This window comes from Sorex araneus, chromosome 5 (assembly GCF_027595985.1).
Source record: "Sorex araneus isolate mSorAra2 chromosome 5, mSorAra2.pri, whole genome shotgun sequence".
NCBI lineage: Eukaryota > Metazoa > Chordata > Mammalia > Eulipotyphla > Soricidae > Sorex > Sorex araneus.
Window position 1 is genome coordinate 109,092,317 of NC_073306.1, and position 23,635 is coordinate 109,115,951.

Sequence of the window (23,635 nt, forward strand, 5' to 3'; positions counted from 1 at the left end):
CTGGGGGTTGAATTGTTACTGGCTGCAAATGCAATGCAAGACCTTAACTTCTATATTATTTCCTCAGCCTTTATTTTGGGGGTCTTCCAGATGCTCAGGGGCCTAGGGCCACTCCTAATAATGCTTTTGCCAATTGGGTTTGGCAGTTGTTTGGACATAGAGATAGAATGATGCAGGGTTTTGTTTTTTTGGGGTTTGGTTTTGAGGTTACATAGGACTTAACATTCCGGGATCACTTATAGTAGTGCTTTGGGTACCACATGGAATGCCAGAGACCAAACTTGGGTAGTCTTTGTGCAGGACAAATGCCCTCCCCACTGTCTTTCTGGCTTCAGGATAGTGTACCTTCTAAAAATTTTTTGTTGTTTTGGTATGGGGCCACACCTGGGCTATGCTTGGGGATTCCTCCTGGCTATGCACTTGGGTTGCTGGGGGATTGAACTTGGGTCAGTCACATGCAAGGCCAGCACTCTACACACTGCATTGTCTTTCCTGTTTCCAGTGCTATAATTTTTTTAAAGATAAGATTCACGGGGCTGGGGGCTGGAGCAATAGCACAGTGGGTAGGGCATTTGCCTTGCACGCGGCCAACCCAGGTTAAATTCCCAGCATCGGGCAACTCAGAGAAGGGAACAGCAAGTAAAATGTGGTTGTTGGTCATGTGGGGGAAAGATGATGCGGGCCAAATATAGACTAGAGACTGAACACAATGGCCACTCAACACCTTTATTGCAAACCACAACACCTAATCAGAGAGAGAGAACAAAAGGGAATACCCTGCCATAGTGGCAGTGTGGGGTGGGGGGAGACGGGACTGGGGAGGGGGGGAGGGATGTTGGGTTTACTGGTGGTGGAGAATGGGCACTGGTGAAGGGATGGGTTATCAAACTTTGTAAGGGAGAAACATGAGCACAAAAATGTATAAATCTGTAACTGTACCCTCACGTTGACTCACTAATTAAAAATAAACTATTAATTAAAAAAAAAAACAAAAAAAAACAAAAGCAAATCCTAAAAAATAAATAAATAAATAAATAAATTCCCAGCATCCCATATGGTCCCCTGAGCACCGCCAGGGGTAATTCTTGAGTGCAAAGCCAGGAGTAACCCCTGTGCATCGCTGGGTGTGATCCAAAAAGCAAAAAAAAAAAAATTTCATGGGGCTGGAGTGATAGCACAGTGGGTAGGGCATTTGCCTTGCACTCGGCCTACCCGGGTTCGATTCCCAGCATCCCATATGGTCCCCTGAGCACTACCAGGAGTGATTCCTGAGTGGATAAGCCAGGAGTAACCCATGTGCATCGCCAGGTGTGACCCAAAAAGCAAAAAAATAAAAATTAAAAGATAAGATTCACATACAGTAAAATGCAAAAATTTAAGTATATTTTCATTTTTAATTCATGTAAATGTGTTAACTCAATCTATGATAAGATACATTTTATCATTCTCTCAGAAAGTTTCCGTCATACCCCTGACTAGTCAGTATACAAGTTCTGTTCTGATTTTTTTTTTTTAACTATACATTAGTTTTGTCTGTCTGAAAAAAAATTCTTCCAGGAAGGTCAATTTTTGGACATATAGGGGAAAAAATGTAAAATCATTTTTCAGTTTATTGAAGCATGGCAATCTTTCTTCACAGCATTTGGCCATTCAGTGCCATTGGTCTCAAAGGCCAGCAGTCATTGGAGATGTCCTTCAAGTCTACAGTGGATCTGAAGGGCGAGCTATTATTTTCTGTGAAACCAAAAAGAATGTAACTGAAATGGCAATGAATCCGCACATTAAACAGGTATTCTTTTCTTTTTCTTATGTTTGCTTTAATTCAGATTATAAGGATGAATCAATGAACAAAAATTTTCCTTTATGGACCAGGTTTGATCGTCATTCTCATAATTAATGTTAATTAAAAAAGGAATTACAACCATTTTTCTCATGATCTGTTAAGTCATGGTGGAGTTCTATCTTTTTTCTTTAGGAAGATTTTCAATACTTTGAAAATGAATTTCTATAGACAAGAGTTGGTATTTCAGGGCTGGAGCGACTAGAGCAATAGCACAGCGTGTAGGGCGTTTGCCTTGCATGCGGCCGACCCAGGTTCCATTCCCAGCATCCCATATAGTCCCCTGAGCACCGCCAGGAGTAACCCCTGAGCCTCTCCAGGTGTGACCCAAAAAAAGAGTTGGTATTTTAGAGCTGTATTATAGAATGAATCGCATATACTTATGAATTGTGTAGTATACTAAATCCATCTGTTTTTACTTCTTATGGTTTTTGGTTTTGGTTTGATTTCTGGGTCACACCTAGCAGTGCTTAGGGCTTATTTTTGCCTCTGCATTCAGGGATCAGTCCTGTTGGGGCCTGTGGGACCATAAGGGGAGCGAGGGATTGAATCTGGGTTGGCTTTGTGCTTCTGACCCGAAGTCTATTTCTCCAGCCCTTATTTTTACTTTTGTTGTTTTGAGCCATGCCCAGTGATGCTCAGGGCTTACTCCTGGCTCTGTGCTCAGGGATCATAGTGTTCCAGAAACATAGGAGGTGCCAGGGATCGAATCTGGGTCTGTTGCATACAATGTAAGCATCCTGCCCACTGTACTATCTCTCCAACGCCAGTTTTACTTTTTAGAGTAGAAAATTTCACACATACATACATGTTGACAATACAGAATAGTGTAAAGAACTCATGTATTCTTCAGCTGCAACAAATACTTTATATTCGTAGTTCTTTATAGTCGTAGCTGTATGATGGTTCATTATTTGGACTTAATGATGTGATGCTTACCGGACTTAGTATTGCTGGTATTATATGTGCATTTTTTTTTAAGTGTGTGTCTGGAGAGATATGGGTTAAAGCACTTACCTTGCATTCAGCTGATCATAGTTCAATCTCCAGTGCTACATATGATCTCCTGAGCACTCTCTACAATAGATGTATCATGGGTAGGGACTTGTCTGCATGTGGCTTACTCAAGTTCAATCCCGGGGCTGGAGCGATAGCACAGCGGATAGGGTGTTTGCCTTGCACGTGGCCGACCCGGGTTCTAATCCCAGCATCCCATATGGTCCCCTGAGCACTGCCAGGGGTAATTCTGAGTGAAGAGCCAGGAGTAACCCCTGTGCATCGCCGGGTGTGACCCAAAAACCAAAAAAAAAAAAAAAAAAAAACCAAAAAAACTCAAGTTCAATCCCTAGCACCTCATATGATCCCCTGAGCATCTCTGGTTGTGGCCCAAAAACCTTTGAGGGGGCGGAATATCCATTGAACTGTTTTTTTTTTTTTTTTTTTGCTTTTTGAGTCACACCTGGCAATGCACAGGGGTTACTCCTGGCTTTGCACTCAGGAATTACCCCTGGTCATGCTCAGGGGACCATATGGGACTCTGGGATTTGAACCCGGGTCGGCCGCGTGCAAGGCAAACGCCCTACCCGCTGTGCTATCTTTCCAGCCCCTATCCATTGAACTGTTAACGAGGAATTATTTGAGACTGTTAATAAGGGAAAACGTCAGCATTTTTTGTTACATATTTTTAGTAATGTTTGTGTTATTAAAAAATTGTATGCATGCATTATAATGAAAAGTGGGAAGATTAAATTTTTTAAAAGGTTTAGACTATACGGCTTATTATTGTGCTATCAATTGAAAGTATAAACCATACACTTCATTTACCCCTTCTCCCCCCCTTTTTTTTTTGGAATAGAATGCTCAGTGTTTACATGGGGATATTGCACAATCTCAACGAGAAATTACACTGAAAGGCTTCAGAGAAGGTAGTTTCAAAGTTTTGGTGGCAACAAATGTGGCTGCTCGTGGTTTGGACATTCCTGAAGTTGATCTGGTGATTCAGAGTTCTCCTCCACAGGTAGGAAATGAGAATTGGTTTTGGGAGAGTAAAGGAAGCTATATAATTGCTATTTTATTTACAAAATAGATAAAATTTATTTAAAATAAAAATTTATTTACATTTATTTATTTTTTTTATTTTTGCTTTTTGGGTCACACCCAGCGATGCTCAGGGGTTACTCCTGGCTTTGCACTCAGGAATTTCTCCTGGCGGTGCTTGGGGGACCATATGGGATGCCGGGGATTGAACCCGGGTCGGCCGAGTGCAAGGCAAACGCCTTACCCGCTGTGCTATCGCTCTGGCCCCTAAAAATTTGTTGACAAAATAGAATAGCTATAATATATATGCTTTGGGTGTTGAAAATAGGTCATCTTTTCCTGCTCTTCGCCATTATTTGTTAGTGTGGTATTAAAAATTTCCTTTTTTATTTTTAGGATGTTGAGTCCTATATTCATCGTTCTGGACGCACAGGTAGAGCTGGCCGGACAGGGATTTGTGTATGTTTTTATCAGCCAAGAGAAAGAGGTCAACTAAGATATGTGGAACAAAAAGCAGTAAGTAGAGTTAAATTATTTCAAACTCATTATCTTAAGTAGTGCCTTAGGAAAGAGCTCTTTTTATGTTTATTCATACAAACAGATTTTTATTACTTTTCTCAGTTTAAACCACTTGGTATAAAACATGTGGAGAGCTAAATTTATATTAGCTGCTAGACTTTGTTTCAATATATTGTGAAGAAGAACCAATGTACTCATTTTTCTCTTGAATTCTTCCTCGATACTAAAATCAAAATTGTATTTGATTTTAACACCTTTTTAGGGGCCATAGTGATAGTGATAGAATTCCCGGGTATGACCCCCCCAAAAAAAGCCATAAAAAAATCACAAACCATTAAGACCTCTTTAGTTCAGCTTTGTAAATTGCTGGCTGTGACATTATCTTAGTAAAATTAAGATTTTTTTGAGTCATCACATTTTATTAAGTGATGATACAGTAGAAATTCACATTTTTGTAGTTTCAATTTTTTGTTTTCATTTTCTTTTTTTAAATTAATTTATTTTTTGCTTTTTGGTCACACCCAGCGATGCTCAGGGGTTATTCCTGGCTCTGCACTCAGAAATTACTCCTGGCAGTGCTTGGGGGACCATATGGGATGCCAGGGATTGAACCCAGGTCAGCCTCATGCAAGGCAAACACCCTACCTACTGTGCTATAGCTCCGGTCCTCATTTTCATGTGTTTTTATATTATCTGTAAAAGAAGATTAGGTAGTAAGGGAGAAGTGATATGTAAATAGTATTATAACAGGGGCTGTTAAGCTTTTCTTAAAAACTTTTTATAATTTGTAATTGGTGACTTATTAGGAAAAAAGATTTTTGGATCCACTAGAGCTTGGCACTTAAAACCAAGAAATGGAAATTCAAAAAACTATATTAATTTAGGAATTGATTATAAAGATTTCCATTTTTCTTTAATGTAATTCTTTCATTTTCAGGGAATTACTTTTAAACGTGTAGGTGTTCCTTCTACAATGGATTTAGTTAAATCTAAAAGCATGGATGCCATCAGGTATGCTTTCTGACCTTGCTGAATGATTTTTTTTCTTTTGTATTAGGCTATTGTTTAATAAGCTCTCCTAGAGACTATATATCAACAATATCAAATATCAAAAAATTTAATCACCAGTTTACCAGCAGATATTTAGTTATATTAAAATGTGACAACGTTACTGTACTGTCTTTTCCCATTCTCTTTAATTTTTTCTCTTTGTGTTGACCAAGAAAATTTACTATTTTTAAACCATAGGTCTCTGGCTTCTGTTTCTTATGCTGCTGTTGATTTTTTCCGACCATCAGCTCAGAGACTGATTGAAGAGAAAGGGGCAGTGGATGCCTTGGCTGCAGCATTAGCCCACATCTCTGGCGCATCAAGTTTTGAACCACGATCTTTGATTACCTCTGATAAGGTAGAAATCTGAGAAAAAATGTAAAATTGAGGGAAGGAAAATGGGAAGTCTTCATTTGTCCAGTGCTTTGTGTTAATCAGTACCTATTCTTTATTTTGTAAGTTGCCATGGAACCATGCAAAGTGAGAAATAGATTGCAGTTAGCAGAGTTCCATACAAACTAAGGATTGTCTGTATATGCCACAACAAGCAGCAGTGCTCAGAGGTTTCTACTAGCTTTGTCCTTGATGATCACTCCAGGTGGAGTTGGATCGATCTCTTTGGCGCAGACCCAGGCCTTTTAGCATGAGAGACATGTGCTCTGGTACTGAGCCACATCTCTGGACCTTTCCTGTTTTTCATTTATTTTTGTTGGCCGTAACATGGGCTGACTGAGTGCAAGATAAATGCTTTACTTGCTGCTATCACTCTGGCCCCTGGCAAGATTTTTAAAATTTTGGCATACATCCAGCAGTGCTCAGGGCTTACTCCTTTCTCTCTGCTCAAGGGTCACTCCTGGGAAGGCTGGGGATAGGGGATGTGGTAGGCAGACACACCATATATGGTACCAGGTTGGCTCAATGCAAGGTAAGCATCTTACGCACTACCATTTCTCCAGCTCCTGCAAGAAATTTTTTTTTTCTTTTTTGGGTCAAACCCACCAATGCCTCAGGAATTACTCCTAGCAGTGCTCGGGGGGACCATATGGGATGCTGGGAATCAAACCTGGGTTAGCCACATGAAGGCAATAGCCCTACCCACTGTGCTATCACTCCAGCCCCCTGCAAGAAATTTTTTAGGGGACCAGAGAGTGTGAGAAATAAGGCATCTGCTTTATATGCAGCCAAAATTTATTTAAATCTCCAGCACCTCATATGGTCCCCTAAGCACTACTAGGAGTGGCCCCTTAACGCAGAGCCTAGAATAAGCCTGACCAATTCCATGTGTGGCCCAGAACCCCCTCAAAAAATACAGTGTTGCGGGGCTGGAGTGATAGCACAGCGGGTAGGGCCTTTGCCTTGCACTTGGCCGACCCGGCTTCAAATCCCAGCATCCCTGAGCACCGCCAGGGGTGATTCCTGAGTGCATGAGCCAGGAGTGACCCCTGTGCATTGCTGGCTGTGACCCAAAAAAAAAGCAAAAAAAAACCCCCAAAAAACAGTGTTGCTTAGTTTAGGTGTTAGCTGCATCACATCAGAAGGTATATTGTTCTGGTACTAGTAATGCCTAGTTGGATCACTTAAGATAGAAACTGACACGTTTCTACCATAAAGATGTATTTTACTTGAGTAATTTGTTAGTAATCTGTATGGTTATATACTTAAGCTCCGAGTATTTTTCTTTAATTTTATTTTTGTCAAGTTGTTCACAATTATTTATTACATTCAATATTTCAATACAGTCCCACCACCATTTTACCTTCCCACCACCATTATTTCAAATTTTCCTTCCACAACCCAAGCCTGCCCGAAAGGTAGATGTAAATAATTTATTTTGTATTGCTTAGTTCTGAGTAATCGACTAAAATTGATCCAAAAAGGTTTCCTTAAAAGAAAGTGTGAAAATTGCTGTATCTCACCTTGGATCCATTAAGTCCCTGTAGAAGAAATCACTAACATGTTGTTACATGTTACAGTTTGAATATTTATCAACACTGGTTACCTTCTCTTTTACACCCTATCAGATGTCACGTGCTACTCTTGGTATATCAGTGGCATAAAGTATGAGATGATGTGCATGCGGTCCAGGATTTCTAAAATTTTAATTAAGGCGCTAGAGCTGGAGTTAAATCTTTAACTGGATGATGATTTTGGGGTCCCAAGTTGTCTCTAAAGACTGATTTGAGCCATACAAAACACTTTAAAAAAAAAATATATATATATATATATATATATATATATATATATATATATATATATATACTACTGGCATTGAACCCGGAGCTTCACAAATGTGAAGCATTAATTTTGAGTCACATACCCAGCACTTAATACTTTCTAAAACTTGTTTGATAGTGTCACACATAGAGGTGTGTAGGGGCTGCTCCTGACTTGATGCTTGGGGCTGCTCCTGTTGGTGCTCAGGGAATCATCAGTGCTAAAAATTGAATCTGAGGTTCACACATGCAAAGAATATACTCCAGCCTTTTGGGCCATCTTCCTGGTTCCTAACAATACTGTTGTATGGTTTTTGCATTGTCAGGGAGTACATCCACTGAGACACATCTCTGGCCTTAAATAATACTTATTCTTCTTTTTTAATATTAAAGACGTTTTTATTCAGATATCATGAGTAAACAATACTTTATTTAATACTTATTTTAATTGAATCACCATCAGATAGATCATCACAAAGCTATTCATGATTGGGTTTCAGTCATACAATGTTCTAGCACCCATGCCTCCAGCAGTGTACATTTTCCACTACCAATGCCCCCAGTTTCCCTATTATCCTCCCAATCTCCCCCTCCACCTACCTGCCTTTAAAATGGAGGCACTTTCTCTCTCCTTTTGTGCATTATGGTTTGCAATACAGGTACTAAGAGGTCATTGTATTTGTTCAGGGTGTTAAGTATTCTTATTAGGAAAGCATAGCTGGAGTAGCGTTTTTAACTCGGTGGCAACTTTGGGGTGTAGAAATGACTGCTGGGGCTTCTGGAAGTACAGGGAGATGGGAGGAAGCTTATCTCAACTCCAAGAAAGCCTGCAGATTTCAGTCACAAAACCTGAATACCCAGATTCTCAGCAGTTTAATCTTTTTTTTTCCCCTTCATGAAGTCTCTTTATTTTTTTTCTTTTTGTGTCACACCCAGCAATGTGCAGGGGTTACTCCTAGCTCATGCACTCAGGAATTACTCCTGGCAATGCTCCGGGGACCATATGGGATGCTGGGAATCGAAACCGGGTCAGCTTCATGCAAGGCAGACACCCTACCTGCTGTGCTATCGCTCTAGCCCCATTTTATTAGTGAATCACCGTGAGGTATAGTTATAGACTTACAAACTTCTGTGCTTGCATTTCAGTCATACAATGGTCAAGTATCCATCCACAAGTATCCACCAGTGCCCATTTAGCAGTATAATATCTTGGTGAGGTCCATCCTGAGATGGTGGAGTCCAGCTGGGGGCATGGTAGCATTTTTGAATTGTAGGAGCAAATGGCTGCCAGGGGCTACCAGGCTTACCTGCTTCCCTCCAATCTACTCTGGTCTGTTGAACCTTGCATGGGTCTAAGATTAGCTGTGGATTTTGATCTCTTTCGAGACTTATTTATGGGTCTCTGAAGCAAGACTGATAAATGAGCTGGAGGTGTTTTGTTGGATGTGGCTCCCCCAGACCCAACTCTTGGTGGTTTACTTTCTCAGGAAACTTAGTCCTGAGTTGTTGGAGTCTGGCCAGAGGTACAGGTGATTTTGGAGTATCAGGAAGCCTGAAGGCACCTTCAGACTGCTGGTAGCCCTCTGTCCCCTAGGCCCCAGAGGCAGCAGCCACAGTGGCCGCAGCAGGAACCACGGTCAGGGCCAGGGCTGCTATTATTTAAGTCCTGGGCACTCTGGCCAGGCTGCAGTCCCCAATCCAGCAAAACCTGACCAGATGACACACGCCCCCATCCTAGGTCTCCACACAGTTGGCGCTCAGGGAGACTTTTCTTTGTAATATGCTTTGGGTGGCATGGACTGGTCTGGGTAAGAAGTGGTGGGGCTGCCACCTGGGTGGTTTAGGGTACCCATGTTGAGAATTGTGGCACCCCCTCAACTCCGGGACCGTGCTCTACAGTGCTGCCAAGTTGGACAGGAAGAGCTCTATTAAGACAAGTTAAAACTCTGCTGCAATCTCGAGCATCAAAAGCTGCGGTGGCTCCATCCACTGGCAGCTGTTGCTTTAATGGCGTTCTCCCTAAGACAGAATATCCAGGGGAATCCCATTCACTTACGTAGAAATTTTATGACCTCCTGGGCTATTCAGAGTGTTGAAAGCTGCCGTCCCTCTGCTAGGGCTGATGCTTGCCACCATCTTGACTGGAACCCCCAAACAATACTTCTTAAGAAAATGTTAAGAGGGCCTGGAGTGATAATACAGTGGGTAGGGCATTTGCCTTGCACGCAGCCGACCCAGGTTTGATCCTCAGCATCCCATATAGGTCTCCTAAGCATTGCCAGTGGTAATTTTTGAGTGCAGAGCCAAGAGTAACTCCTGGGCATCACGGAGTGTAACCCCCACCCCCCCAAAAAAAAAAACAAACAAAAAAGCAAATGCCAAGAGGCTGTAAAGAGTTTCAATAGGCTGAGCATATGCTTTGCATATGTGATGCCTAGGTTTAAATCCTGACACCATATGGTCCCCCCAGCACTGCTGGGAGCAGCCCCCAAGCACTGATCGAGAAGTAGTCCCTGACCTCAGCTGGTGTGGCCCCAAATCAAATCAAATAACATAATATGTTGAGGAAAGGGCCCTGGACCTCATTAGGTGTGCTGACTCCCACCACAATAAAAATAAGTATAAAGAGGGGCTAGAGTACAGCGGGTAGGGCGTTTGCCTTGCATGCAACCAACCCGGGCTTGATTCCCAGCATCCCATATGGTCCTCTGAGCATGGCCAGGGGTAATTCCTGAGTGCAGAGCCAGGAGTAACCTTTGTGCATTGCCAACTGTGACCCAAAAAAGCAAAAAAAATAATGTAGAGATACTTTTTTCTTTTTTGGTTACATCAGTGGAGCTCAGGGCTTGTTTTTGGGTCTGCACTCAGAAATTATTCCTGCCGGAACACAGGGGACTGTGTGGGATACTGGGGATTGAACTGAAATTGGTTATGTGCAAGGGAAGCACCTACCCACTGTACTATTGATCTGGCATGCTATTATTCTTCTTTATGCTCATTATCTCTGAAATTCTGTACCTTTGCTTATTTGTTTACTGCCTACCACCCTTCAGTTGTCTCCACACATATGCTCTGCAGTGTAATTTCCAGGAGAAAGGATGGTTTAGCGTAGAGAGATTTTTATAGAGTGAATAATATTTAGGTAATATTCTATAAAATAATATTATTCATTTTATAGAATGAATAATATTTAGGTAATTAGACTTATGTCATTTCTTGACAGCAATTTTTAGCTCCTTTGGTGTTGCCTTAGTTCCTCGATATCATGTTACTTTTCTCTGATACCCTAGTTTGCTTAATTCTCTGTTCAGGCATGGTGGTTAGAATTAATTATACTCTTTATAGTCAGAATTTCTATACTAAGTTCTTATAGTAAGAACTATTCATAAGAGAATGTTATTTTCATTCTAAATATATTAACCTTCTGTTAAAAGAAATTTCAGACGACTTAATTTTTTGGTAATTGTGTTAAACTGCTCCATTGGTGTGTGATTAAATCATGAGAGGCTGTAGAGTTGTAATATGTTCTGGGTTTGCTGCTACACATACACATAATGTGACTTTTATTCCTTAAGGGATTTGTGACCATGACTTTGGAAAGCCAGGATGAAATACAGGATGTCAACTGTGCTTGGAAAGAACTTAATAAAAAGCTGAGTAGTAATGCTGTGTCCCAAATTACCAGAATGTGCCTCCTAAAAGGAAATATGGTAAGTTTTTCTAGATAGGAGGCTACTTACACAGAAGTAATGTGTTGTAGATTAATGTACTATTGTAAATGTTTTTAAAGACGAAGATTATGTTTTCCCCTATTTGAAGCCTAAACTTCTCTTTGGTGTAGTTTGTTTCTAGTTTTCAGTTTGGGAACTTAATTAAATAAGCTATTCGCTAGAAAGCTGTACATCATTCTACATAGTTTGCTTATCTAAGACCCAACTTTCTGTGTTTTGTTGTTTCTACCCTTGATAAATACGTGTGATAATTAATAGCTCTGAAATTTAGAAAACACAATATTGGATTTTACATGGCCTGCTTTTGGTTATTAATGAGGGCAGTGAGGTGAATTAAAGGAGAGAGAGGTAAATATATATGAGAAACTGTGTATATACCATATATATGAACTTTTCATATACATAGATGAAATGGGAATAAAATTGTCATTTTGATTAACTGAATTTTATGACTATGAGAATATTTGTGTAACTTTACTACATGATGTTTTTGTTTTTGTTTTTGCGGAAGATGGACCACATTGATGGTGCTCAGGGCTTAGTCCTGGTTCTGTGCACAGTGGTCACTCTTGTCAGTGCTCAGGGCACTGTATGCTTGGGATCTGCTACATTTGAGGCAAATGCTTTACACCTGTACTATGTGGCCCTTATATGAGTCCAGTATTATTTAGAATTTATTAACTCATTTTCTGGAAATAATCATATCACAATTTTCATACTTCCTTTTAACATTTGTGGCAAGTGTGAGAAGTACACATTCAGAAAAATGTGGAGGAGAGGGAAATATAACAGATACTTATTTTTTCACATAGTTATTTTATTTAAAAAAATTTTGGGTTTTTTTTGGCTATATCCAGCAATGCTCAGAGGTTACACTTGACTCTGCACTCAGGACTTTCCCCTGCCAGTGCTTGGGGGACCATATGTGATGCCAGGGATTGAATCCTGGCCTAGTCAGCCTCATGCAAGGAAAGTTTCCTACTCCCCATACTGCGGTTCTTGGCCCCTATAACTGATTTTTAAACCAAATTTTTTATTGAATTGCTGTTTTATTTTGGGGCCATACCTGGTGGTGCTCAGGGTTTACTCCTGGACCTGAGCTTAGGAATAACTCCTTGTGGGCTCGGGACATGGGGTGCTGGGGATCAAACCCAGGGTGCCGTGAGCAGTCAAGTGCCTTAGCCACTATATTATCACTCCAATCCCATATTCTTAGTAATTGTTTAATTAACTTTCAGTTTATTGGCAACTAAGACTGAAGAGGAACTTTGGAAGAGAAACTTGATGTAATAAAATTTTGTTTTCTTAGGGGCTTGGGGTGATTTGAGCCACATCCAGCATTGCTCCCCATTACTCCCAGATTCTGTGCACAGAGGTTGCTCCCTGTGACTCTCGGGAGACTGTAGTGCTGGGAATTGAATCAGGGTTGGCGTCATATAAAGCAAGGGCTTCCACTCCTTGTACTACCTCTCCAGTCTGTATACTAAAATTTTCAAATAAGTAATTAGTTCATTTTAAAAGGAACATGAGACATTTTAGTACATTGGAAATTTTCTAGGGAATCCTCTAGATTGTTAGTACAGTTTTTTTTTTTTTTTTTTTGTGTGTGTGTGTGTGTGTGTGTATAGGGCTGGTTAATGGTTCTCCAGGTACTATATGGTGCCAGGGGTTGAACCTAGGCTTCTGCATGTTCAAGCATACCGTTGGGCTCCTTGCGCCATCTCCCATGCCCAAGTAGCAGTAGGTTTTTTTTTTTTTTTTTTTTTTTTTTTTGCTTTTTGGGTCACACCCAGCGACGCTCAGGGGTTACTCCTGCCTCTGCACTCAGGAATTACTCCCGGCGGTGCTCGGGGGACCATATGGGATGCCGGGGATCGAACCCAGGTCGGCCGCGTGCAAGGCAAACGCCCTACCCGCTGTGCTATCGCTCCGGCCCCAGCAGTAGGTTTTTATTAACTTGTGTGTTTAGTTAATTTTGAGATCTAGGAAATACAGGAAGCAGCCATTTTGTGTTATCCATTATTATGTGTTAGCTGTTGGACTATGTATTAACTATGGCAATCATTGGACATACCTAATCTTTAATTAATATGAGATTACCAGCAGTTATCAGCAAATTGAAAAGATTCACTCATGTATCTGTATAAAAATGTTTTTATTTTGCTTTTAGGGTGTTTGCTTTGATGTTCCCACAACTGAGTCAGAAAAGTTACAGGTATGTAAAATTCTTTTATCTGTTAAATAATTATTCTCTAAAGGAGGGATTAAAAATAAAAGCATAGTCACAATATATCCTGCCTAACTCAATGAAAAATTCCTTTTTATGAAGGAAGGATATGGGGAAGTGGGTTGGGCCAAACCCAGCTGTGCTCAGAATTTACTCCTGGCTCTTTACTCGGGGATCACAGAGACTGTTCTGGTGGGCCCTGGGGACCAAAAGCGTTGTTGGGGATGCAGGCAAGGAAGTGCCTTACACATTGTGTTATTATTTTGGCCCCTGGAAAATTCTTCAAAATATACAGTCTCTTTTATAATTTGATACATTTTAAAATTAGGAATTTTTTTTTTCTTTTTGGATCACACCTGGCGATGCACAGGGGTTACTCTTGGCTCTGCAGTCAGGAATTACCCCTGGCAGTGCTCAGGGGACCATATGGGATGCTGGGAATCGAATCCGAGTCGGCCTCGTGCAAGGCAAACGCCCTACCTGCTGTGCTATTGCTCCAGCCCCCAAATTATGAATAACTTTTAACAAAAATAGGTTTGTCTAATGAATTTTTATGTAGCCTTGATACACCTTTAATAGTTATCAACTGTGGCCACTTTTATTTCATACTTATTTTCAAATACTTCTCTTTTCCTGTAATTTTTTTTTCTCTTTTTCCTTTTGGGGCACATCTGGCAATGCAGGGGCAGGAGAGGGTTACTCGAGGTCAGTGTTTCTGGGTCACTCTGGGTGATGCTTAGGGGACCAGAATGTTGGGGATCAGACCAAGTGCATATGCTTTTGTTGTGGTAGAGTATATGCAAAAGCAAGCGCCCTGCCACGCAGTCACATCTTCCACTCTATAATCCACATCCCTCTCCTGCATTTTTTTTCTTCTTTTTAGGTCCCATCTGGTGATACATAGGGGTTACTCTTGGCTCATGCACTCAGGAATTACTCCTGGCAGTGCTTGGAGACTATATGGGATCATGGGATGCTGGGAATCAGAACCTGGGTCGGACACGTGCAAGGCAAATGCCCTACCCGCTGTGCTGTCACTCCAGCCCCACTCTCCTGTATTCTTGAAACAAATGTTAAGCATTGTTATTTTACCATAAACATTTGTATGTATATATTTTGATTTTAGGGCCATACATGGTGATGCTTGGGGTTTACTTCTGGTTCTGTGCTCAGTGATCACTCCTGGCAGACTTTGGGGGGGGGGGGACCATATAGGGTACCAGGGGTTGAAATTGGGTTGACTGTGTGCAAGGCAAGTACCTTATTTGCTGTACTATCTCTTCTGCCCCGATTATTCTAATTTTAAAATCTTTTCAAAAATGAATATTTTGTGAGTACAGTTCTATGTCAGCTGTGGCATTACTTAATTTTAATAATTCTGTATTACTTGGCTATTAAAAATGTAATTAAAATAAAAATTGCTTGGGGCTGGAGCGATAGCACAGCGGATAGGGCATTTCCTTGCATGTGGCCAACCCAGGTTCGATTCCCAGCATCCCATATGGTCCCCTGAACACTGCTAGGAGTAATTCCTGAGTGCAGAGCCAGGAGTAATCCCTGTGCATCGCTGGGTGTGACCCAAAAAGCAAAAAAAGTAAAATAAAATAAAAATTGCTCCTCTTTCCTTTCTGTTTTTTTTTGGGGGGGCGGGAGAGGGAGGCCACACCTGATGATGCTTGCGGGGGCCATATGGAATGCCAGGGATCCAACCTGGTTTAGCCATGTGCAAGGTAACTGTCCTACCTGCTATTGTTCCAGCCCTGAGACAAGTTTTCAATCATCAGCTTTTCCCTTTTTGCTTCTGTCAATATACCTGCTAAAAACAATACAGTATTTATAATCAACAACCTCTTTTTTTTTTTAAGAGGCCAGTACTCTTTCATTATGTGTTGATTGACTATGAATTTAAAGTTTCAGAATGGGCTGGAGTTTCTCTTTAGCATTAAATATATTTGGGGGGATGGGGCTGGAGAGATAGCACAGTGGGTAGGGCATTTGCCTTGCACGCGGCCAACCCGGGTTCGATTCCCAGCATCCCATATGGTCCCCTGGGCACCGCCAGGGGTTGTTCCTGAGTGCATGAGCCAGGAGTAACCCCTGTGCATCGCCAGGTGTGACCCAAAAAGAAAAAATAAATATATTTGGGGGCACTTGACTAACAGTGCAGCAGGCAGAGTGCTTGCCTTCCACATGGCTGACTGGGTTCAATCTCCAGCATTCCTTATGATCCCCGAGCACTGCCAGCTATAACTGGAGTACTGCTGGCTGTGCACCCAAACCAAAATAAATGAATTAGAAAATATGTTTTGGTTTTCTGGCTTTCAGTTTTCCATGCACTTTGATTTTGGGTCTGTCTTGGCAGTGGTCAGTGCTTATTCCTGACTCTGCACGGTGCAAGGGAGATGTCCTGTCCTCTGTACTATGACTCCAACCCCATTTTTCCATGCACCTTAAATTTAATAGATAGGTGACTTTTTAAGTCTAGTTTTTTTTTTTCCTTGCTTTTTGGGTCACTCCTGACTAATGCACTCAGGAATTATTCCTGGCGGTGCTCGGAGGACTATATGGGATGCTGGGATTCGAACCTGGGTCGGCTCCGTGCAAGGCAAACGCCCTACCCACTGTGCTATCACTCCAGCCCGTAAGTCTAGTCTGTAATGGGTAATAGTCTCCTATACTTATGTGCTTGTTTATGGTTTGTATTTTATATTAATTTTGTGAATTCTCCCCAACAGGCAGAATGGCATGATTCAGACTGGATACTATCAGTGCCAGCCAAATTACCTGAAATTGAAGAATATTATGATGGAAACGTATCTTCTAATTCCAGACAGAGGAGTGGCTGGTCAGGTGGCCGTTCTGGCCGGTCTGGCCGGTCAGGTGGTCGATCCAGTGGCCGTTCTGGTAGACAGAGTCGACAGGGGAGTCGGTCAGGAAGTCGACAAGATGGTAGAAGACGAAGTGGGAATAGAAATCGATCAAGAAGTGGGGGCCACAAACGAAGTTTTGACTGAGTATTTGATACTTAATTTACCAGTGTGAGCTTGCCTATTTCTGCCTAATCATGTACATTATCCACCAAAAATTAGGTCATCATAGTTGAGGTATGTGTCTGCTATTCGCAAAGAAGTTGGTCATATTTTTTTAAAAAGTATTTCACAAGAATGGTTGTAAACAGATCTACTTATCCAGTTATACCTTTGAATAAAAAAAAATGCCTTTTATTGTCTCTTCTTACTATGTGTTAAGAATTTTCTCAGTTTACTATTATTTTCATTTCGGGGGTGGAGTTTGGGGCCACAATGGGCGGTGCTCAGGGGTTATTCCTGCCTCTGCACTTACTCCTGGCAGTGCTCGGGGGACCATACAGGATGCTGGGGATCAAACTGGGGACTACTGCAAGTGCCTTACATGTTTCACTATCTCTAGATAGACCTTTTTGGGCATCCAATGAAGAGTTTCAGGAAATAGAGTGGGAAAGATAAGGTAAATGCCGGTAGGGGAGAAGATGTATTTATTTTATTTTTTTGTCTTTTTGGATCACACCTGGAGATGCTCAGGGGTTGCTCCTGGCTCTGCACTCAGGAATTATTCACGGAAATACTCAGGGGACAACATGGGTTGCTGGAGATCGGATCTGGGTTGGCTGTGTGCAAAGCAATTGCCATAACCCAGTGTACGATCACTCCAGGCCCCAGGGGTACATTTCTTGTAGGTTGGCTTCGTTATTTCTGACTCTGACCCACTCTGCTCTTACAGTCTTTGTTTATATAGCAGTCACATAAGATGGTGATACAAAGGTGGGTTAAACATTAACAAATCAACAAAGAGAGGTAAGGCCACTCCTCCAGGAGATTAACTGAAGGATAAAATCTAAGGAGATTTCTCCAGATTGCTAGGAGATCTGCATAAGGGCCTTGCTAGGAGATCTACATAAGGGCGAGATCCCATCCAGGGTGTGTTGCTTTCTTCTTTGCTCAGCTAGTAATCCACTTAATTAATTCTAGTAAATCTACTTCTAATATTTCTAGCAATGTCATTCTGTATGAACACAGTAAGAGAGATATCAAACTTAAAGTTTGGTTCTTCCTGAGGACATCTCACTATATATTCTAGACTACAGTCCTCAGGTCAGGTTAGTCTTCCTAACCCCAAGCAGGGTCCTAGTCTTGTCATTACTTTTGGATCATGACAACATTTGTCTATGACCATGTTCTCAACTTATAGTTGAGTATTGTGGCACTTTGGCCTGGCCCATTTCAATGCCAGGGTAGCTCACAGCTTGCCCTGGGTCCATTCAGTCCCTCGTTGGGACCCTGCTTTTGGGGTGCTAGGAGCTAAGGGCAACTGAGTCGAGAAAACAGATGCCCAGGAATAAATATTATTGGAGTCAATGAACTCTTAAGTTACAAAGCATAATATTAACTGTCTTCCTGTGTCCATACAGAAAGGACATTGCTTTAAGGTAAACTAAGTTCCCTGTGGTAAGGCTGAAAGGACAAACCCAATGTTATCCTATACTTTTCTGGACTCTCAGTAAATTTTAAAAACCATAGTAGGGGCTTGAGCCATAGCTTAGCAGTGGATAGGGTGTTTGCCTTGCACGCGGCCAACACAGGTTCAATTCCCAATGTCCCATATGGTCCCCTGAGCACCGCCAGGTGTAATTCCTGACTGCAGAGCCAGGAGTGACCCCTGTGCATCGCTGGTGTGACCCAAAAAGCAAAAATATAAAATAACCACAGTCCTGTTCTGGGGATGAGGCTCAGCAGTAGAGCACTTGCCTTGCATGTGTGAAGCTCAGGGTTCAATTTCTGGTACCCACAAAACAATCTTTTGCATGTATTGTTTTGGAAGATGGGGCACATCCAGCAATGCACAGGGCATACTTCTAGCTTAGTGGCTAAGGGTTGTTCTTTGTGGTGCTAGGGATAAAACTCAGGCAATAAAAATTAACTGCCTACACCTCAGCTCACTAAGCTCTGTCCATGTCCATTCTGTTAATTTTTTTTTTTAGAATTAGTAATATCCACTGTTGAAAAATTTGGAAAAATTGTGAAGTAAATGGAAAGGGGAAAAAACTACCCAAAATCTTAGTTTTGAAAAATCAACATTCAAGTAGAACCTCACATTCTTATTTTATTAGACCCATTTCTTCTATTAATTTCATACAGATCACTAAGTCTAGTACAACAGTGTGGTCACTTTTTTTTTTTTAGTTGAAAAGTCCATTCATGAAACTTTTATTCCACTTACATGAACTTAACACACGTGTTCCTAACAATTATGCTTGGATTGTTCATGAAAATTTCATAAGACATTAAGCAAAGCTAACCATCATCTCAAGTTATTTCCCTGTTAACTATTTTTACAGCACATGCATGTTAGGCAAGTATCAAAAGAAAATCACAAAAGCAAAAAAAAAAAAACCCTAAAAAAGTTAAATACATGATTTTTTTTTCAATTTTTTTTTCTTTTATTAATTCACCATGTGGAAAGTTACAAAGCTTTCAGGTTTAAGTCTCAGTTATACAATGCTTAAACACCCGTCCCTTCACCAGTGCACATATTCCACCACCAAGAATCATAATATACCTCCCCCCTTCCCCCCACCTCCCCAGCCCCCCACCCCGCATGAGTAACTGGTAAATTTCACTTTACTTTCACTCTACTTTGATTACATTCAATATTTCAATTAAAAAATTCACTATTATTGATTTGGAGTTTCTCCCCCCCTAAAGTCGATCTGCTGAAAAGAAAGCATTTGGTAATTTGTTTTCCATTGCTGAGAATGAAGAGATATGAGGTCAGGAGGCCGCACTAGCAGCAGCATAGATTTTGGATTTCTGTATTTTTTTTTTTTTTTTTTTTGCTTTTTGGGTCACACCTGGCAATGCACAGGGATTACTCCTGGCTCTGCACTCAGGAATCACTCCTGGCGGTGCTCAGGGGACCATATGGGACTGGGAATCGAACCCGGGTCAGCCGCGTGCAAGGCAAACGCCCTACCCGCTGTGCTATTGCTCCAGCCCCTGGATTTCTGTATTTTAGTAACTAAGTCTAGTGAAATGTCTGCCAGGAATCACAACATTGTAAGCTTATACCTTTCAGCTACTTTATATTCCACATATGAGTGCGATCTTTCTATGTCTGTCTCTTTCTTTCTGACTCATTTCACTCAGCATGATACTTTCCATGTTGATCCACTTATATGCAAATTTCATGACTTCATGTTTTCTGACAGCTACGTAGTATTCCATTGTGTAAATATACCAGAGTTTCTTTAGCCAATCATCTGTTTTCGGGCACTCTGGTTTTTTCCATATTGTGGCTATTGTGAACAGAGCGGCAATGAACATGGAAATGCAGATGTCATCTCTACTATATCTTTTTGCCTCTCCGGGATATATTCCCAGGAGTGGTATTGCTGGGTCAAATGGGAGCTCAATTTCTAACTGCTGTGCTTGACATACATTGACATACATGAAGTTATGGATATCAAGCAATTCATTTTTACTGCATCTTTACTTGTACACTTGTTCTTAGGTTGCCTAAAACATTTAAATACAAATAAAATGTAGCAAAAATAAAGCAAACAGCAGGTAACTTTACAAATAATGGAATGTGAACCATTTCCGCCCTTGTCCACAGTAACTTGGGTCACAGCTCTCTCTAGAGACACTTCTGCAGCTGCAGCGCAGGTGTGCACGAGCTTCAGTAATTCAGACACAAGTCAACATGCAACATCCAAGAGATAATCACGTTCCACTATAGCCTGCTAAGTGCTCCAAACCTTAAGGTACCCACAGTAACTACACCTGTGACTGGAACCAATTCTCCCTTTTAATCCCCCACCAGGACAAATCAATATGAAGGCAGTTTTCTTGCTTACACATGGAAGCAGTTTTAACCCTGGCCCTTGTGTAGCCACAATGTACCAAAAGTACTATGCCATTTATAACTTGTATGAAAGTTCCACATCCCCATATTGGCCACCTTAAGATGATAAAAACAGAGAACTCCCTAAATGTTAACTGGCTCTACACCCCTAATATTAAACATAAAAGCCACATGGGAAATACAGAAATTCAAATAGAAGTAACAAACTTGTCATAAATCGTAAAGAAAAAACTTTGTGGGACAGCATGGATGACAAATGTCTACAATGTAAATTTTATTTTATTTTATTTATTTATTTTTTTGTTTTGTTTTTGGGTCACACCTGGTGATGCACAGGGGTTACTCCTGGCTCTGCACTCAGGAATTACTCCTGGCGGTGCTCAGGGGACCATATGGGATGCTGGGATTTGAACCCGGGTCAGCCGCGTGCAAGGCAAACGCCCTACCCGCTGTGCTATCACTCCAGCCCCTACAATGTAAATTTTAGAATGAGGCAGACAAAAGTTGGAAGGCCGGTTAATTTTCCCCTCCTCCTGCTTCAGCTTCATCTCCTTGGGTATCCGATGTCCACAATGTCAAGTTGTCTCTCAGTAACTGCATTATTAGCCTGCTGTCTTTGTACGATTCTTCACTTAATGTATCAAGTTCAGCAATGGCTTCATCAAAAGCTGTCTGCAAGAGAGCAGGCTTTCTCCGGGGAGTTCAGAATCTCCTAATAGAACACAGAGAAGTTAAGGGCCAGACCCAGTCTGATAGGATGTGTTGGCTGCATTTCCTTTTTGCTGATTTCAAAAGCTTCTTGGTATGCTTGTTGTGACTGATCCACAATCCCTTTCTTGTCATCACCAGCAGCGACCTCCGCCAAGTAATGGTAGTAGTCTCCTTTCATTTTCAAATAGAAGACTTTGCTCTCAGCTTGTGAAGCTTTGGGGATCAAAAACTTTTCCAAAAGAGACAGTACATCATTGCAGATATCTCTCAGCTTGGTCTCAATTTTCTCTCTGTATTCTTGAGCCATCTGCTGCTTTTTCTCAGCACCTTCCGTCTTTTGCTCAATATTTTTTTTTAACTGCCTAGGTGTTTTATTTTTATTTTAATGAATCACCATGAGATACAGACTTACAAACTGTCGTGATTACAATTACATTTCAGTAATACAATGTTTGAGTATCCATCCCTCCACCAGTGCCTGGGATAGAGAAGGGACCGCTAAGTAAATAATGGTTGGAGGGCTCACTCTGGATGGGAGATGCATGCTGAAAGTAGGCTGTGGACCAAACATGATGGTCGCTTATGGTCACTTAGTACCTGTATTGCCTAGGCTTTTTTTTTTTTATTGAAAGAGAAAGATCACAGAAGAGACAGAGGTGCAACAAATAGGGATGAAAGATGAATCAAGAAGACTGAGACAAACGAATAAAAGAAGCTAAAGGAACAAGAGGAAGATCATGGGTGTGAGTGAGTTCACGCAGGTCCCAGGTATACTGCAGACCCCAGGCTCTTTTGCTCAATATTTAACACAACCCTCCAAGATGACCTACGGGCTCCTACAACATTTTTTTTTTTGCTTTTTGGGTCACACCCGGCAATGCTCAGGGGTTACTTCTGGCTCATGCACTCAGGAATTACCCCTGGTGGTGCTCAGGGGACCACATGGGATGCTGGGATTCGAACCCGGGTTGGCCGCGTGCAAGGCAAACGCCCTACCCGCTATGCTATCACTCCAGCCCCCTACAACATTTTTTTTTTCCAATATCAAGTTTCAGTTTATCAGGATAGAGAACATCCATGTCATGAGGAACAGTCTGCAAAAAATGCTGGAAGGTAAACCATTTCCTGATACACAGTGCCCCCCATGCCCCCACCCCCCCATTTAATGCTAAGTGGAATTCAGTAGCCTTTTTATTTCAAATTTATGTTTTGTTTGTTTTTGGGGGGTTCTAAAAGCAATTTTTGATATAGGTTTGGTAATTTGGGGAAAGTAGCACATTGAATTGACTTTTTAAAAAAATATTTATTTTTTAATTAGTGAGTCACGGTGAGGGTACAGTTACAGATTTATACATTTTCGTGCTCATGTTTCCCTCATACAAAGTTCGAGAACCCATCCCTTCACCAGTGCCCATTCTTCACCACAAATAAACCCACCATCCCTCCCAACCCCCCCAATCCCATCTCCCCCCACCCCACCCTGCCACTGTGGCAGGGTATCCTACAACATTTTTTTTTTTTTTTGCTTTTTGGGTCACACCCAGCGATGCTCAGGGGTTACTCCTGGCTTTGCACTCAGGAATTGCTCCTGGCAGTGCTTGGGGGACCATATGGGATGCCGGGGATCAAACCCAGGTCGGCCGCGTGCAAGGCAAACGCCCTACCCGCTGTGCTATCGCTCCGGCCCCTCCTACAACATTTTTATAAGCAACAGAGAGAAGATTCCTCTCCTCATTGGATAACTCAGCTCCTTGCTCAGTTGCAGACTTCATGCAGGCTGCCATGTCATCATACCGCTCAGCCTGCTCTGCCAGTTTGGCCTTCTGCACCAGCTCATTTTTATCCATGACTGGATGTTGTTCTGGGTCCCCAGGGGGCAGCGGCAGTGGATAGGCTGGGGCTTGGCGGGCTCTGGGCGGCAACGGCAGTGGTGAGGCTGAGACTCTGTCAGTTTGGTTACTTTTGAATCAAAAAGGACCTTTTAAACATATTTCCTCTTGGAAATTTGAGCCTGTGCCCATGTGTTGGTATGCTACCAAGAAACTCCAGTGCTTTATATACTTTAATAATTTTTGATTTATTAGTATTTTTCTTTAAACATTTAGTGACGAGAAACATGTCCCTGTATTATATTGACAGCAACATCATATAGGGCAATATCCTATCATCTTTTGTGGTTTTTATCAAGCCGACTGCAGCTGCTTTGAGGCAGGGACTGGGTCTTTGAGGTCCACAGCCCAGTGCTGAAGTAAACTGGTTGACTGAAGCCATGCTTGCACCACTTCCTTCACATTTAGTAGCAGAGTGGTTTTGCTTTTTTGGGGTCACACTCAAAAGTGCTCACTTGCTCTTCCCAGCCCTGAGCTCTAGGGGTCCTTTTTGGCAGTGCTTGGTGGGTAAATCATGC

The 23,635-nt window shown here is 41.6% G+C and overlaps 1 protein-coding gene and 1 pseudogene across 2 annotated transcripts in view; one reads left to right on the top strand and one right to left on the bottom strand.

Annotated features, from left to right (window-relative positions):
- DDX50 (DExD-box helicase 50) overlaps window positions 1–16,854 on the top strand; it is a 35,097-nt gene extending 18,243 nt beyond the window's left edge. For both annotated transcript variants that reach the window (XM_004617110.2, XM_055140462.1), the window contains exons 8-15: window positions 1,640–1,789; window positions 3,696–3,857; window positions 4,274–4,393; window positions 5,334–5,407; window positions 5,645–5,804; window positions 11,235–11,369; window positions 13,561–13,605; window positions 16,353–16,854. In XM_004617110.2, coding sequence (XP_004617167.1) covers window positions 1,640–1,789; window positions 3,696–3,857; window positions 4,274–4,393; window positions 5,334–5,407; window positions 5,645–5,804; window positions 11,235–11,369; window positions 13,561–13,605; window positions 16,353–16,631 — 1,125 coding nt within the window. In that variant the 3' untranslated portion in view covers window positions 16,632–16,854. The remainder of the gene's footprint in view (window positions 1–1,639; window positions 1,790–3,695; window positions 3,858–4,273; window positions 4,394–5,333; window positions 5,408–5,644; window positions 5,805–11,234; window positions 11,370–13,560; window positions 13,606–16,352) is intronic.
- A 4,138-nt stretch (window positions 16,855–20,992) lies between these two features.
- Window positions 20,993–23,111, bottom strand: LOC101545175 (14-3-3 protein zeta/delta-like; annotated as a pseudogene).
- Window positions 23,112–23,635: the final 524 nt, after the last annotated feature.